This window comes from Phocoena sinus, chromosome 1, assembly GCF_008692025.1.
Source record: "Phocoena sinus isolate mPhoSin1 chromosome 1, mPhoSin1.pri, whole genome shotgun sequence".
Classification (NCBI taxonomy): Eukaryota; Metazoa; Chordata; class Mammalia; order Artiodactyla; family Phocoenidae; genus Phocoena; species Phocoena sinus.
Window position 1 is genome coordinate 2,245,692 of NC_045763.1, and position 13,067 is coordinate 2,258,758.

Below are 13,067 nucleotides of genomic sequence, written 5' to 3' on the forward strand. Positions count from 1 at the left end.
GCCCGGCCCACAGCCCTGCTGGCTGGGTTCTTGCCAGAGCGCTCTCTCTGTGAGGCCAGCTGGGGGATGCCCCTGCGGCAGGGACGCCGGGCGGAGGGGCCACGTTCGGACCTGGCTGAGGCCCAGCGTGCTGCTTGGGCTATCGACGCTCTTTGTGCCCCGGGAGTGGGAGGGGTGGCCGCTGGCGGGAGTTCTGGGGCTCCCTGCAAGCCCGGCCTGTCCCGAGGGCTCAGAACGTGTACTGCTCACCCCCTCCTCAGGGTCTGGGGGTGGCCGGATGTTGGGCCTGGGTTACGGAACAAGGACCAGATGGAGGCCCAGGCTCACCTCACCCTGCCCGCGAGGGTGTTACTGAAGCGAAAGGAAGGGCCGGGCCCTGGGCAGCTCCTTCCGTCCTGGGAAGGGGCTTCTGGCTGGGGCCAGAGTGCGAGTGATAACAATGGGACCCCCTGTGTGCAAGACCCCCTCCCCCACTGCTCATGGGGGGGCCAGTGGATCGACAAGGCCCTTTGGAGTCGGGACTGAGACTCATCACACGGCATCTTGACAGAAAAAGGGGGGGGGCAGAGCAGCCTCCTTTATCTGCTGGCCAGGCACCGGCTGTGGCCCCCCTCTGGAGCCAGGGGGCCCCCAGAGCCTCCAACCACCAAGCCCGCAGCCAGGGTGGGCCGCTGGCCGTGGGTTTCCCTGTGTGTGGACCCTCACTGCCTTCTGAGCGTGGGTGCTCTGAAGCAGGCTGGGGTGACGGTCACCCCCCAGGCCGGTCACCTCCCTGACACCTGTCAGAGCCCCCCATGCTCCTGGCCACTCTCTGCTGAGTGAAGACACAAGGGCTTTTCTACGGTGAGTGAGGGTCTGTGGCCTTGGGGAGGTCCTCAAAGGGTCCATAACCCAAGAGAGGAGAGAAACGTGGGTGTGAGCGCCCGCACACGCACGCACACACGCACGCACACACGCACGCACAGATAGCAGATAAAAGTGGTCCATGAAAAAATCAGTAGAAAAAATAAAGCCCCCACCGCAGGCCCCGTCTTCCAGAATCTGTTGTAACAGATTCACCCAAGCTGGTTAACGGTATTTGCGGTTTGCAAGATGCTACACGTCCCTGGAAAATGACAGACAAGTTATTATCACCTCTCCACTCTCCTTCTGCCCAGACCTGCCCGTGCTGGGCACCCAGCTGCAGGGGAGCAGGCGCGAGGAAATTAACAGCCACCACGCCGCGCCCACCACCCCCTGCACCAGCCCTGCCAGGCCCGAGGCTCCCAGCCAGGCTGGGCCGGGCCTATCGTGGACTGGGGGGGGGGGGGGTGGATCGGAGGAGAGGAACCGGGTGGAGGCAGGATGGGCACACACCAGCGTCTGGGCAAACCATTTCCTGCAAACACGAAGGAACTCACGCATCCCCGAACAGGCAAGTCCTGACAGCTCTGTGTCAACCGCCGAAGATAAATAAGATTTTATCAGCTCGGAATCTGTTGAAACACATCCATCTAGCGGTTCTAGGGAAGGAGAGGCAGGAGGGAGGGAGGGCGAGAAGAAGCATCGCTGCGTGACCTTTTTTACAAAACAGATGAGGACCCAGGCGCCCTCCTCCTCCCTGCCCCGTGCCCGGGGCGGCCTGAGGCCCCGGAGCTCTGGGAGGAGAGGAAGGATCTAGGGGCGGGGGTGGGGGGCTCCTTCATTCCCTCCAGGTCCCACCCTGCCCCCAACCCCAGGTTTGGCTGTCCAGGCCTACCCCCTCCCCCTCCCAGGCTTCCTTCCTGCCCTGCAGCCCAGCGGCCGCAGGTGTCACCACCTGATGCTACCAGGGTGGGGAGACCTCAGGCACTCCTCCCTGATGCTGCCCGACTTGGGCCCGGCTGGGCGTCCATGGGTCCAGCCCCTGCTGGGGGGCTGGGGCCTGACCGGGTGTGTGCCCAAGGGCAGCGTGAACAGCCAGCTGAGGGCAGTACTGGGCTGGGGACACTACTAGGGGAGCGGGCCACCCAAGGCCGTCGGGGGCCTTGCCGGGGCACAGAGGGAGGGGCCTCCTCTGTCCATGCTCATTGCCAGCCAGCCGGGGTGAGGCACCCCAGGCAGCTCTGCGCTCCCAGCCGAGCCGGCTTTCGGCTTTCGGCTTTCGGAGGGGCGGTCAGGCGGCCGCTGCCCTCGGTACCAGGGACAGCTCCCAGCAGCTCCTCCCAGGGGCGGGGCGTCCACAGCTCCGGAGGAGGTGGCCAGTGGGTCTGGGGCAGGCAGGCCAGAGGGAAAGGCTGCGCTGGTGGGGGCGGGGGCTCTGAAGCCACGTGGCGGCGATCAGGGAGCCTGGGGAGGGGGCTGCAGCTTTGCGCCTCCCAAGGCTGCGCCTGGAGCCTGGCTCCGTCCATTCCCTCCTTGGGGCTGCCTGAGGTGGTTGGTCGATGGAGAGGGGACTGCGGGGCCAGCATGCCCTTGGGGGCCCGTTCGGCTCCATCCGTCCCTAACCACAGCCTTGGACTTGAACCCACTGCTCCTGGCCAGGAGCCACCTCACCTGGAGATGAGGAAGCACAGGAACACGTGCGGGCGCTTCCACAGTGGGCAAGGTTCAGGGGTGTTACATGTAGTGGCACATCACAGGCCAGCGATCAAGACGCGGGGAGGTGTCCAGTGGTTTAAGGCATCCCAGCTATCAAACCCAGAGCCAAAACTGCAACACAGTGGCCAGGCTTCCGACGCCTCTCCCCTTGCTGACCACCCCCCAGCCCAGGCCAGCTCTCTGTGGGTCCTCTACACGCCCCCCGCCCCCAGCCCTGGTCACCTCATTCGCTGGACCCTCCGCAGGCAGTTGGGACACCTGCAGGGCAAGAAACACCCTTTGGAATCCACCAACGCTGCAGGAGGCCCCGGTGAGGCTGCGTGGCATTCAGGCGTGAGCCTCTTGTAAGTCTAGTTTCTTCTGGGGACTGAGGGGCTCTGTCCATTTTCCTTGGTGAGCCGAGGGGCTGGCAAACACGAGGCGCTCAACAAAGGCTTGCCGAGTGGAAGGCTCTCGGGATCCCAGCCTCTCCCCCATGACTGCTTGTATTCAGGTCCCTGGAGTCCAGCTGAGGCCCGCCATTCCCTGTGGGGCCCTCCACTTCCAGGAAGTCCCCTAAGTAGGCCCCTGGAGCTCCTCCATGACACTCACCAGACAGTTTCCTCTGGAAACTAACTGCACCCGTGTCTCAGGTCAGGGACGGGTCCCGAAGCCTCACACATGGTGGACAAGAGAGCTGGGCACTAAACTGGCAACTGGTGTTTGCTTTGGGCTGGGCTACTGCTGCCCTGGGCACGGCCCTCAGGACAGGACTCAGCTCAGGATAAGCTCAGCTTATCTCCCAGACTGGTGCTTTGGGGAGTGAAGGGGCAGCATCTATACTGGCGGGACCCAGGAGGTCAGCGGTCACCTCCCTGGGAAGTAGGACTGCCCCCCTGTGTGGCCCGAAGCCCACTGAGGGCCCACCTACACCCATGGGGGGTGTCCCTTCCTGCCGAAGCGGGGTCGCAGGCCCAGGTGGATGGGGCACCCAGGAGGCAACAAGCCCTGTGGGCATCCAGTTCCCTTCCACGATAGGGGCCTAAGGGGGCTCGTCCTGAAGTCACTGCTGAGGGAGTTGGACAGGGTCCCAATCCCCCAGGACACCACTAGGGAGATCCCAGCTCGGACCCGAGCCCCCTCAGACCCCACCCCAGGTCAGCATTTCCAGCTGGGTTTCAGCTCATCAGAGGAAGGACATCTCACACTTCTCAGGGCCAAGGGCTCCGAGGCTCTGAGGGTCCACTGTGTCCCTTGGTGGCCAGAGGGTCAGGGTGTCAGGCCCCAGCTTCCTCAGCGAAGGTGGGATCAGACCTGCTTGTCCTCTGGTCTGCAGCAGCCCCGCCTCCAGCCTCAGTTTCCCTGACAACCATGGTGGGATGCGATGGGGGGCTCTCCAGGACCCTGTGGCTGGAATAACTGAGTCCCCGGGGGCCTGTGGGAGGCCCAGTGCTGTGGCATGACAGGCAGCATCCTGGCACTCTGAGACCCTGATGGTCCCCACTGTCCCTGGGGGATGGGGCCATGAGGAGCCCTGATGGATCCCCCCAGCCAGCTTGGAAACGAGTGGGCACCCCTGTTTCCAAGGGACCCTTCCATCAAGGGTCACTTTGAACTCGTGAGAGCCGGCCTGGGTCCTCGGGTGGGCCGCCTGGACCTCTGGGCGCTCGCCCTGGAGGCCCCTTCAGGTGGCCCGAGAGTCATCTGATCCTCCCTGGGTCAAGGTCTTGGGCTGGGGGTCCTGGGGCTTCAAGGTCAAAGACCCCCACCTGCAGTGGCCAGAAGTAAGCCAAAGGGCTGGCCCCTCAGAGGATGGTCCAGGGAGTCCCTGTGCATGTTTCCTCTGTACAGAGGGCAGAAAACCTAACTCCAGGCTTTTAAAACCCGAGATATGAGGCTGTACCCTCCCCCGCTTCAAACTACCGCAGTCTGGGGGCTTAAGGTTCACAGGCTTGATGCACTGGACCTGGCTCCCAGCCCCTGTCCCAGCCCTGCTCTCCAGCAGCTCCTTCTCGCCATCCTGGCCTTTACTGTCCTCATCCGTAAAATGGACCTAATGGTACCTACTTCTCCAACCAGTGAGATCCAGGTGGATAAGCGTCTCAGCCTGGCCGCATGGGGCACTCAGAGCAGCTGCTCTCACTGAGCCCACACCAGCCAGACCCTGATGGGTGGGTGCAGGGGAGAGACTCTTTGAGGGAAGGAAGCCCAGAGGTGTTCAGCCGAGGGTCAGGCATGCGGTGGCCGGGACTCCTGGTGGGGGACACAGCGGGCTAGGGTGTGGAGTTGGGACGGCCAGCCTCACCGCGGTCCCCACCCCCTGCAGTATTCTCCTCTGCTAAAGAAGCTTTACTGCCAAATCGCCAAGACGTGCCCCATCCAGATCAAGGTGTCCACCCCGCCGCCCCCGGGCACCGCCATCCGCGCCATGCCCATCTACAAGAAGGCGGAGCACGTGACCGAGGTCGTGAAGCGCTGCCCCAACCACGAGCTCGGGCGGGACTTCAACGAAGGTGAGTGTCCCTGCCCCCCCCACTCCTGCGCCCAGCGGCCAGCGCCCCAGCCGGGAAGGAGAGGGCTGGCCCGCGGCCTCCTTCCTGGCGGCGGCAGGTCCGATGCGAGGGGCTGACAGGTGGGCTCAGCATCCCCCTCCCCAGTTCCGTGTCCTGCCAGCTCTGCCTGGGGCCTTGGGTGCCGGTGCCCGCAGGTGAACGGGGAGCAGGGCTGCTGAGACAAGTGCCCCGGGTGCATGAGGGCTGCCGGCGGATCTGAGTCCCACTGGGAGGCCCGAGTCCCCTGCGATGCGCCCGGCACAGGGGCGCAGGCCCCAGCTGGCATCTCTCTGAAGCGGCGTCCCCTCTCGGCAGGACAGTCTGCTCCCGCCAGCCACCTCATCCGCGTGGAGGGCAACAACCTTTCGCAGTACGTGGACGACCCCGTCACCGGCAGGCAGAGCGTCATGGTGCCCTACGAGCCCCCGCAGGTAGGGGGCAGGGCTTTGGGGCAGAGACCCCTCGGGTCACTTCCCAAGTGTCCCCGAGCTGTGCAGATCCTCCCTCGACCTCATGTCCATCCCTCCCTTGCCTGTGGGTGGGGCTCTGGCCACCTACAGTGCCTAGCTGCAGGGTGGGGGGGGGGTCCCCTCCGGCCCTCTCTAGGCATCCACATCCCTTGCTTTACAGTGGGGGGTGGGCCTGCTGACCCTTGGGCCTCAGCCCGGCCCTGCGTCCCCTCTTCCTGCCTGTCTGTTTCCCACGCCCTGGCCTGGGCTCTGGGGGATGGAGGGGCTGAGGTCAGGAGGAGTTAGCCAGGGTAGAGCTGGGGGGCCACGGGGAGAGGAGAGACCTGCAGTCGGGGCACAGCCCTGCAGGGCCCGGAGGTGCAGGGGAGGCTGGGGGGGATTGTTGCAAGAGGTGGGCGGGGGCGGAAAGACCCTGGGGGTCTGACTTGGACCTGAAGGCAGCAGAAGGCTCTGGGGCTGATGTGCGGGCCGGACTGGGGGGAAAGCTGGGGTGGAGAGAAGTCGGGGTGGCACCAGCCAGGGACGGTGGGATGGGGGTGCCAGGATGGCAGGTGGAGACCGAGTCCCAGCAGTGCGCCTTGTGGGCCGTGCTTCCCAGGGTGGGCGGGTGACGGTGAGCCCTCACCTTTCCTCTACCTGGGTCTGAGACGCCCACCCCCCACCCCCCTCAGAATTGTACCTAGTCCTCCAGGCACCCCCCTTCCAGGCCCCATCACTGTACCTGGTCCCTCAGGACCCCCAGGACCCCCTGTGGTTCCCTAGGAACAGCCCTTTCATTGGCGGGGCCGGGGAGGGCTTACCGCCCTGCCTTCCCTCCCCCCGAGCCTCACGGGCACCTCAGGACCAGGAAAGCAGGTCTCTCCCGCCCCCTGGTGGCTGCCACATGCCAGCAGTTTTGTGAAAGGCCCGGTTTCCTAAGCCATCATCCTAACCCAGAGAGACCGTGACAACTGCCCATTTTGTGGTACTGGGATGCCCACTGGTCAAGAGTCCCGGGTTCACATCCCACTGTCTCCACAAACTCCCTGGAACAAGTGTGTGTGCTGGGAGCCCACTCGGACGGCTCTGGTCCCTCCCTCTGCCAGAGCTGTGTCATGCACCCCACTGCCCAGAAGAGCCCACAGTTTGCAAAACACACACCTGTGCCCACAGAGGCCTGTGCGTGTGCCCGCTCACACTCAGCCTCCGGCGCCAACCCCCAGCCTGCGCCGGGGCGGTGGCTGGAGCAACCAGACCAAGGCTCTCTTGGTTCCAGAGCCAGCAGGGCACATGGCACTCACTGTACCTACTGTGTGGCTGGCTGGATAGGTAGGTGGACGTGTGGGTGGGGGATGGGTGGGTAGACAGCAGAGGACCACAGGACAGGGCCCAGCACCCCCTTGCCTACCCAGAGATGCGAGGGGCAGGTGCCTGGAAGCCCAGGAGCCCCCAGCCCTGCGGACTGGGGCCCACGTGCTGACAGCACAGCTTCTCCCTGCCCCTCCTGCGGCAGGTGGGGACAGAGTTCACCACCATCCTGTACAACTTCATGTGCAACAGCAGCTGTGTCGGGGGCATGAACCGGCGGCCCATCCTCATCATCATTACCCTGGAGACGCGGGAGTGAGTCTGCCGGACGCGGGGGTCGGGGGGGGCATTGGGGCAGGGACTTGGGCCTGTGCTTCTGGCGCGCTTGCTGGAGAGACAGGGAGGCCATGAGCAAGGGGAGGTGCAGGCCCTGCAGGCCACGTGCTGGGAAGGGCTGCTGGGGCAGGAGCTGCCTTGGGAGGGACGCAGGGCACCTGGCGTCCCAGAGCAGCTGGGCACTCAGCCCTGAGCCCTCGGCCCGTCAAGGCCGGTCCTGTGGGGTCTGAGGTGGGTGGGGACGGTGGGCCCCAAGGCTCACGGTCCCGGCTGTGCCCCTGGACAGCGGACAGGTGCTGGGCCGCCGGTCCTTCGAGGGCCGCATCTGTGCCTGTCCTGGCCGAGACCGCAAGGCGGATGAAGACCACTTCCGCGAACAGCAGGCCCTGAACGAGAGCGCTGCCAGGAGCGGGGCTGCCAGCAAGCGCGGTGAGCAGGACCGGGCCGGGGGTGCGGGGCTGGAGGGCCACCCTGGAACGTCAGAGCCAGGCCACCCTAGGACACAGCTGGACCTTTCTCGGGGCTCGGGGGAAACGCACGAGCCTGTGTCCGGGGGACAGAGCCAGCCCCGCCCGCGTGGCCGCCCCCGGTGCCCTCTGTCCAGTGTGGGTGGCCGCCCGGGTTTGCTCATCCGAGTGGGTGACCGGTCTCCGGGCCTGTCCACAAGGGGCACCTTGGGAAGGTCGGCTTGGCTAACCTGCGCGTGGCCCCTCCTCCCTGCCCACTCACGAAGCTGCCGCCCCCCGCCCCCTGGCAGCCTTCAAGCAGAGCCCCCCTGCTCTCCCTGCCCTGAGCACCAACGGGAAGAAGAAGCGGCACGGGGACGAGGAAACCTACTACATCCACGTGAGTGTGCCGCATCTGTGGCCTCCAGGCTGGGGCCCCAGGGTGGCAGGTGCAGCCTGGCACATCTGAGAGCTGAGACCCCGAGCTCTGCAGGCTGCAGGGTCTAGAAGGGAGAACCAGCTCTCAGAGAGAGAGAGCTGGCCTGACGCAGCTCCCCGCGCAGGAGTGTTGCTGTAGATACAATGGTACAGCGTGTGGGGCAGTGCAGGTCTCCCCACCGGCGGGGAGGGCACGTGCCAGGAACCCCACGCTCCCACAGCCTGGCAGGCCCCAGCCACATCACCAAAGTGAGTTTACAGCCTGTGGCGTGATGCGGCCATTCCAGCTCGGATAAAACCCCACCTGCTCTGCTAGGACTGGTCTCCGTGACGTGAGCTTATCATTTTTTGAGTCTTTCACGAATGAGTTCCAAAAAAAAAAAAGGAATGAGTTCCTTGTTCTAAAAGCCCCGTATTTGTCCAGCGCCCCCACATCCCAGCACCCCAAGTGTGCTGAGCTGTGGAAAGGGGAAGGTGGGCAGTGAGGCAAAGTCTCAAGGGTAGGAAGGGGTGGGCGTGGTTTGTGCAGACAGGAGACCCACACACCAGACTCCCCCTGACCTGCTTCCTGGGAGAGGAAAGTAGGGTTAGGGGACTCCCGGCCCGTGGGGGACTCGGGAGCCCCGAGAAAGGAGAGGCGCTTCGCCGCGCGGGGGGAGGCTGGGGCGGGGCGGTGCCCACACGCACCTGGGCAGAGGGTCCACCTCTCCGTGCTCAGGTACGGGGCCGGGAGAACTTTGAAATCCTGATGAAGGTCAAGGAGAGCCTGGAGTTGATGGAGCTGGTGCCCCAGCAGCTGGTGGAGTCCTACCGGCAGCAGCAGCAGCTCCTGCAGAGGCCGTGAGTGCCGCCCCTCCCGCCCCCAGGCTGCGCGTCCTGCCCAGCTGCCCGGGGGAGAAGGACGGGACAGGGCGACCCAGCAGCACCAGGCCACGCTTGGCGTCTCATCCCCCGGGAGGCCTTCCCTGAGCTGTGTCGTCTCAGCCCAAATGTCTCCCGAGTGAAGGCAAGGGGCGGTGGTGGGAGAGACGCCGACCCACCAAGAGCAGGGCCGGTTCCAGGGGCCCCCACCCCCTCCCACCCCTCGCCCGGGTCCTGCCTGGCCACCGTCCGGCAGGGAGGCTGGGCGCGGAGGCGGGCGCTCTGACACCTCAGCGCAGGGTGGGGCCTCTAGGCCCCTGAAGCAGGGGGGCTTTACATGTGGAGGTGCTTCTTACAGACCCCAGCTGTCCCTTCCAAGCAGGAGCCACCTGCAGCCTCCGTCCTACGGGCCCGTCCTCTCGCCCGTGAGCAAAGCGCACGGGGCTATCAACAAGCTGCCCTCCGTCAACCAGCTGGTGGGCCAGCCTCCCCTGCACGGCTCGGCGGCCGCGCCCAGCCTGGGGCCCATGGGTGAGTGGCGCGGGCAGAGTGGCCGGGATGGGCGGGGAGGCCCAGAGGGCGGGCCTGGCTCCAGACACCCCAGCTCAGGACCACGCGGGGCTCTCGATAGCTGCTCCCTCCAGCAGCTCCTGCCCAGGAACAGGAGGCACGGCCACAGACGGTCTCCTCTGTCCACTCCCGGTCTCGGGGAGGGCCGAGCGTTACGAGCCTCCCCCGCACAGCCTGGGACGCCCGGCCCGGCCCCCTCTGACCGTCCCACCTGCCTCCCGCCCAGGCTCCGGGATACTCAACAACCACGGCCACGCCCTGCCGGCCAACGGTGAGATAAACGGCGGCCCCAGCTCCCAGTCCATGGTCTCGGGGTCCCACTGTACCCCGCCACCCCCCTACCACGCCGACCCCAGCCTGGTCAGGTACGTGGGCCGCTGCCAGCCGCTGCCACTAACCCGCTAACCTCAGCCCTGGTGGCTGCTGGTCGCCTGGCCCCCAGCCCGGGGGCGGTCTCTGCCTGCTGCCCCTCGCAGCCTGTGCTCTAGTGCTCTGCCGTCTTGAGAGCAGACAGGGGCAGAGGGATGTCGGGAGTGAGCATCCAGCAGGTGCTCGGAGGGAGAGCAAAACAGCCAGGGGTTCCTGGAGGCTGTGCCCCGGTGAGTGGCCACCGCTGGGCAGGGGCGACCTGTGGGGTGGCCAGTTCCCACCCAGACGGGCCGCACAGCCAGGTTCTTGGAAGTTCATGCTGCTTTATTTCCGCGATTCTCTCTGCAGCTTTTTAACAGGCTTGGGGTGTCCAAACTGTGTCGAGTGCTTCACCTCCCAGGGCTTACAGAGCATTTACCACCTGCAGAACCTAACGATGGAGGTAACGGCCCCGGCAGGGCAGGTGCAGGGAGCCCACCCCCAGACCAGCGCACGGCCCTGTCCGCGGGGCAGGGAGCTTTCTCCCCTTGCTGGGGCAGTCCCTCCGTGTCCTGTCCTCCCCGTGTAAGGGAGGGCTGGAGAATTTGGAAAACCTTCCCACCGGCAGCCTGATCTATGTGCTGACATCCGGCTCCATGCGGCTGGACGGGACTCGCCGGGGCCCCTCATTTGGACTTGAGTCTTGTCTCCTGTGACCCGGCTGCCTTTGATTTGGGGGACTGGCTGTCTCCAAGGCACGAAGAAGTGCAGAAAGCGAAGGCCGGAAGGGTCCTGGGGCTGGTCTAGTTCAGTGCCATTTACACAGGGAGAAGCCGAGGCCCAAACTGCTTGCCGTGCACGCACAGCGACTGAATGTCTGGTCCCGGATGTGCAGGGTACAAGTGCCCCACCTGTGGCATCCTGACCCCTGACCTCACAGCCAGGGCTTGTCTTTAGGTTAAACAAGAGTCCCAGCAACGAGCACTCGTAGCCTGGTGTTGCCTTGAGTGTAATGACTGTTAGCCAGAGCCCGGGAGACAGCTGTCGGCCGGATCCTGGGGGGCTCCAGCTCAGCGGGCTGGAGCCTCCGCAGCCCCTGCTCCGCAGCCGGCTCTGGGTCAGAGGCCCGTCCAGGCTCGTGCCCAGCCAAGGCCACAGGGCAGAGATGCGGGTTTGCCAGGGGGAGCTGGGGCCAGTGGCTCAGAGGGCTGCCTTGTTGTGTGTCCACTAATGCCCTCCCTAGGGAACAACCCCCCTTGCTCCAGGCAGCTAACCCCTACTGGGCTAGCTCAGTGCATGTTAACCCTGCCTCACCAGCAGATGCTGTGCCTGGCCGGGTGGTGGGGAGGGAGCGGGCGACAGGAGCCTGAGGATCTGCTCTGCCCTTGGGGGGGCCCCCCCGCCCGCCCTCTAGGTCCTGGCGTGCGGGGAGGAGGGAGCTCCATCTGTCGCTCTGACTGTGCTCAGGGCCCAGGAGTGGCCTCAGCACCGCCCCCCCCACCCCCCACCCCCCCCCCCCACACACATCATTTCTTAGCTCTCCTGCCACCTGTCTGGGGCAGAATTCAGTGTGGCCAGACCACCAGGCACAGGGCGGGCCCAGCACTGCCCCTCCTCCGACCACACTATCTGCTTCCCCCGCACCGTCCAGCGCCCGGACAGGTGGCCCTTGGGGTGTGGGTTCCTTGCCTCCCTCCTGGTGGTCCCACGATGGCTGTGCGGGGGCAGGCGGAGCCCCTGGCGGGATGGGGAGAGGGCAGAGCCTGCCGCTGAGCCCTCTGACGGGGGCGGCCGTGTGCGCTACGCTTGCAGGACCTGGGGGCCCTGAAGGTCCCGGACCAGCACCGAATGACCATCTGGAGGGGCCTCCAGGACCTGAAGCAGAGCCACGACTATGGCGCGCAGCAGCTGATCCGCTCCAGCAGCAACGCGGCCACCATCGCCGTCGGGGGCTCTGGGGAGCTGCAGCGGCAGCGGGTCATGGAGGCCGTGCACTTCCGCGTGCGCCACACCATCACCATCCCCAACCGCGGGGGCCCGGCTGGGGGTGCGGGGCCCGACGAGTGGGCCGACTTCGGCTTCGACCTCCCGGACTGCAAGTCCCGCAAACAGTCCATCAAAGAGGAGTTCACGGAGAGCGAGGCCAACTGAGGTGGGGCCGGCACATCCAGGGCCCCCCTGACCCGGTGCTACCGACCCAGAGAGCAGAGAGCCCCGGGAGCCGCGCTGGATGTCTGCTTCCTTTTTGTCACCAACTGCCTTGGGAGGCAGGACCTCTGGGCTGTGCCAGGAAAGGGACTTGGGCAGGGGGATGCCCCTGAGGAGGGGCTCCGGGAGCTGCACTGAGGGTGCACGCCCAGGACCCATCCTCCAGGGGTCCGGGGGGCCTCCCCCTCCCTGCCTTGCCTTCCTGGGGGCTGTGCTGACCGACTGCCAAAAAGTATTTTTCGATGTCTCTGGCTCTGGGTAGCAACACGGCTCGGTGCTTGTACCTAAACACTCCTGTTTTCGGGTCAAGGTTCCAGACTACATCTCTGCCTGAGGCTGTCCCTCTGCTGGTCTTGAGGGTCAGTCTGCCCTTGCGCACCTGACCGCTGGTGCAAAGCCCACTGCAGCCACCTCCCACTTCCTGCCCCAAACAAAAACCAGAGTTTCACTGGAATCGGGGAGGCAAGGAAACTCCTGGTCGGCGGCCTCCAGCCAGCACCCGTGCCAATACCGCTGGCTGCAGCCCCTCTCTCCAGTGGCCCTCTTAGCATAGACACGGACAGCAGGCTCCCCAGACCACTGGAAAGTGTCAATATTTGATAAAATGATGCCCTTTTCTACATGGTGGGTGAGCCTTTTTTTTACTCAACTTTGTTCTTAACATTCACGTTGGGTCAGCCTAGCGGGATGCCCGTCTTCCCAGGCCTGTGTAAACAAGACGGGCTAAGAAAGCCGAGGGGCAAACCAGGCGGGGTCCACACCAGGCAGGGGTAGGTCACTTGCTTCCGTGTGCGGGATGGGAGGCAGGCATAGGAGGGCAGCGCCCACCGCCTGCAGCCGTGGCCCCACTCTGCCCCCTGGGAGGCCGGCTCTGCGGGAGAGGCCCTCCTGTCCTCGTGGGGACAGCACTGAGGCAGGTGGAGGGGGTCCAGGCCTTTACGGGACACACCAAGGAGTCAGCGGGCTGGAGGGGGACAGCGTCAGCACCCTAGCTGATGGGGTCATTTCCATCT

The 13,067-nt window shown here is 65.4% G+C and overlaps 1 protein-coding gene across 5 annotated transcripts in view; it reads left to right on the forward strand.

Moving 5' to 3' along the window:
* The window catches only part of TP73 (tumor protein p73), a 67,235-nt gene extending 54,571 nt beyond the window's left edge, over positions 1 to 12,664 (forward strand). For 3 of the 5 annotated variants that reach the window (XM_032605971.1, XM_032605962.1, XM_032605982.1), the window contains exons 5-15: positions 4,865 to 5,051; positions 5,406 to 5,521; positions 7,053 to 7,162; positions 7,470 to 7,612; positions 7,941 to 8,029; positions 8,786 to 8,907; positions 9,311 to 9,459; positions 9,725 to 9,863; positions 10,216 to 10,309; positions 10,673 to 10,742; positions 11,659 to 12,664. In XM_032605971.1, coding sequence (XP_032461862.1) covers positions 4,865 to 5,051; positions 5,406 to 5,521; positions 7,053 to 7,162; positions 7,470 to 7,612; positions 7,941 to 8,029; positions 8,786 to 8,907; positions 9,311 to 9,459; positions 9,725 to 9,863; positions 10,216 to 10,309; positions 10,673 to 10,742; positions 11,659 to 12,167 — 1,728 coding nt within the window. In that variant the 3' untranslated portion in view covers positions 12,168 to 12,664. The remainder of the gene's footprint in view (positions 1 to 4,864; positions 5,052 to 5,405; positions 5,522 to 7,052; positions 7,163 to 7,469; positions 7,613 to 7,940; positions 8,030 to 8,785; positions 8,908 to 9,310; positions 9,460 to 9,724; positions 9,864 to 10,215; positions 10,310 to 10,672; positions 10,743 to 11,658) is intronic. The other 2 variants (XM_032605990.1, XM_032606000.1) reach the window with 2 other exon arrangements.
* Positions 12,665 to 13,067: the final 403 nt, after the last annotated feature.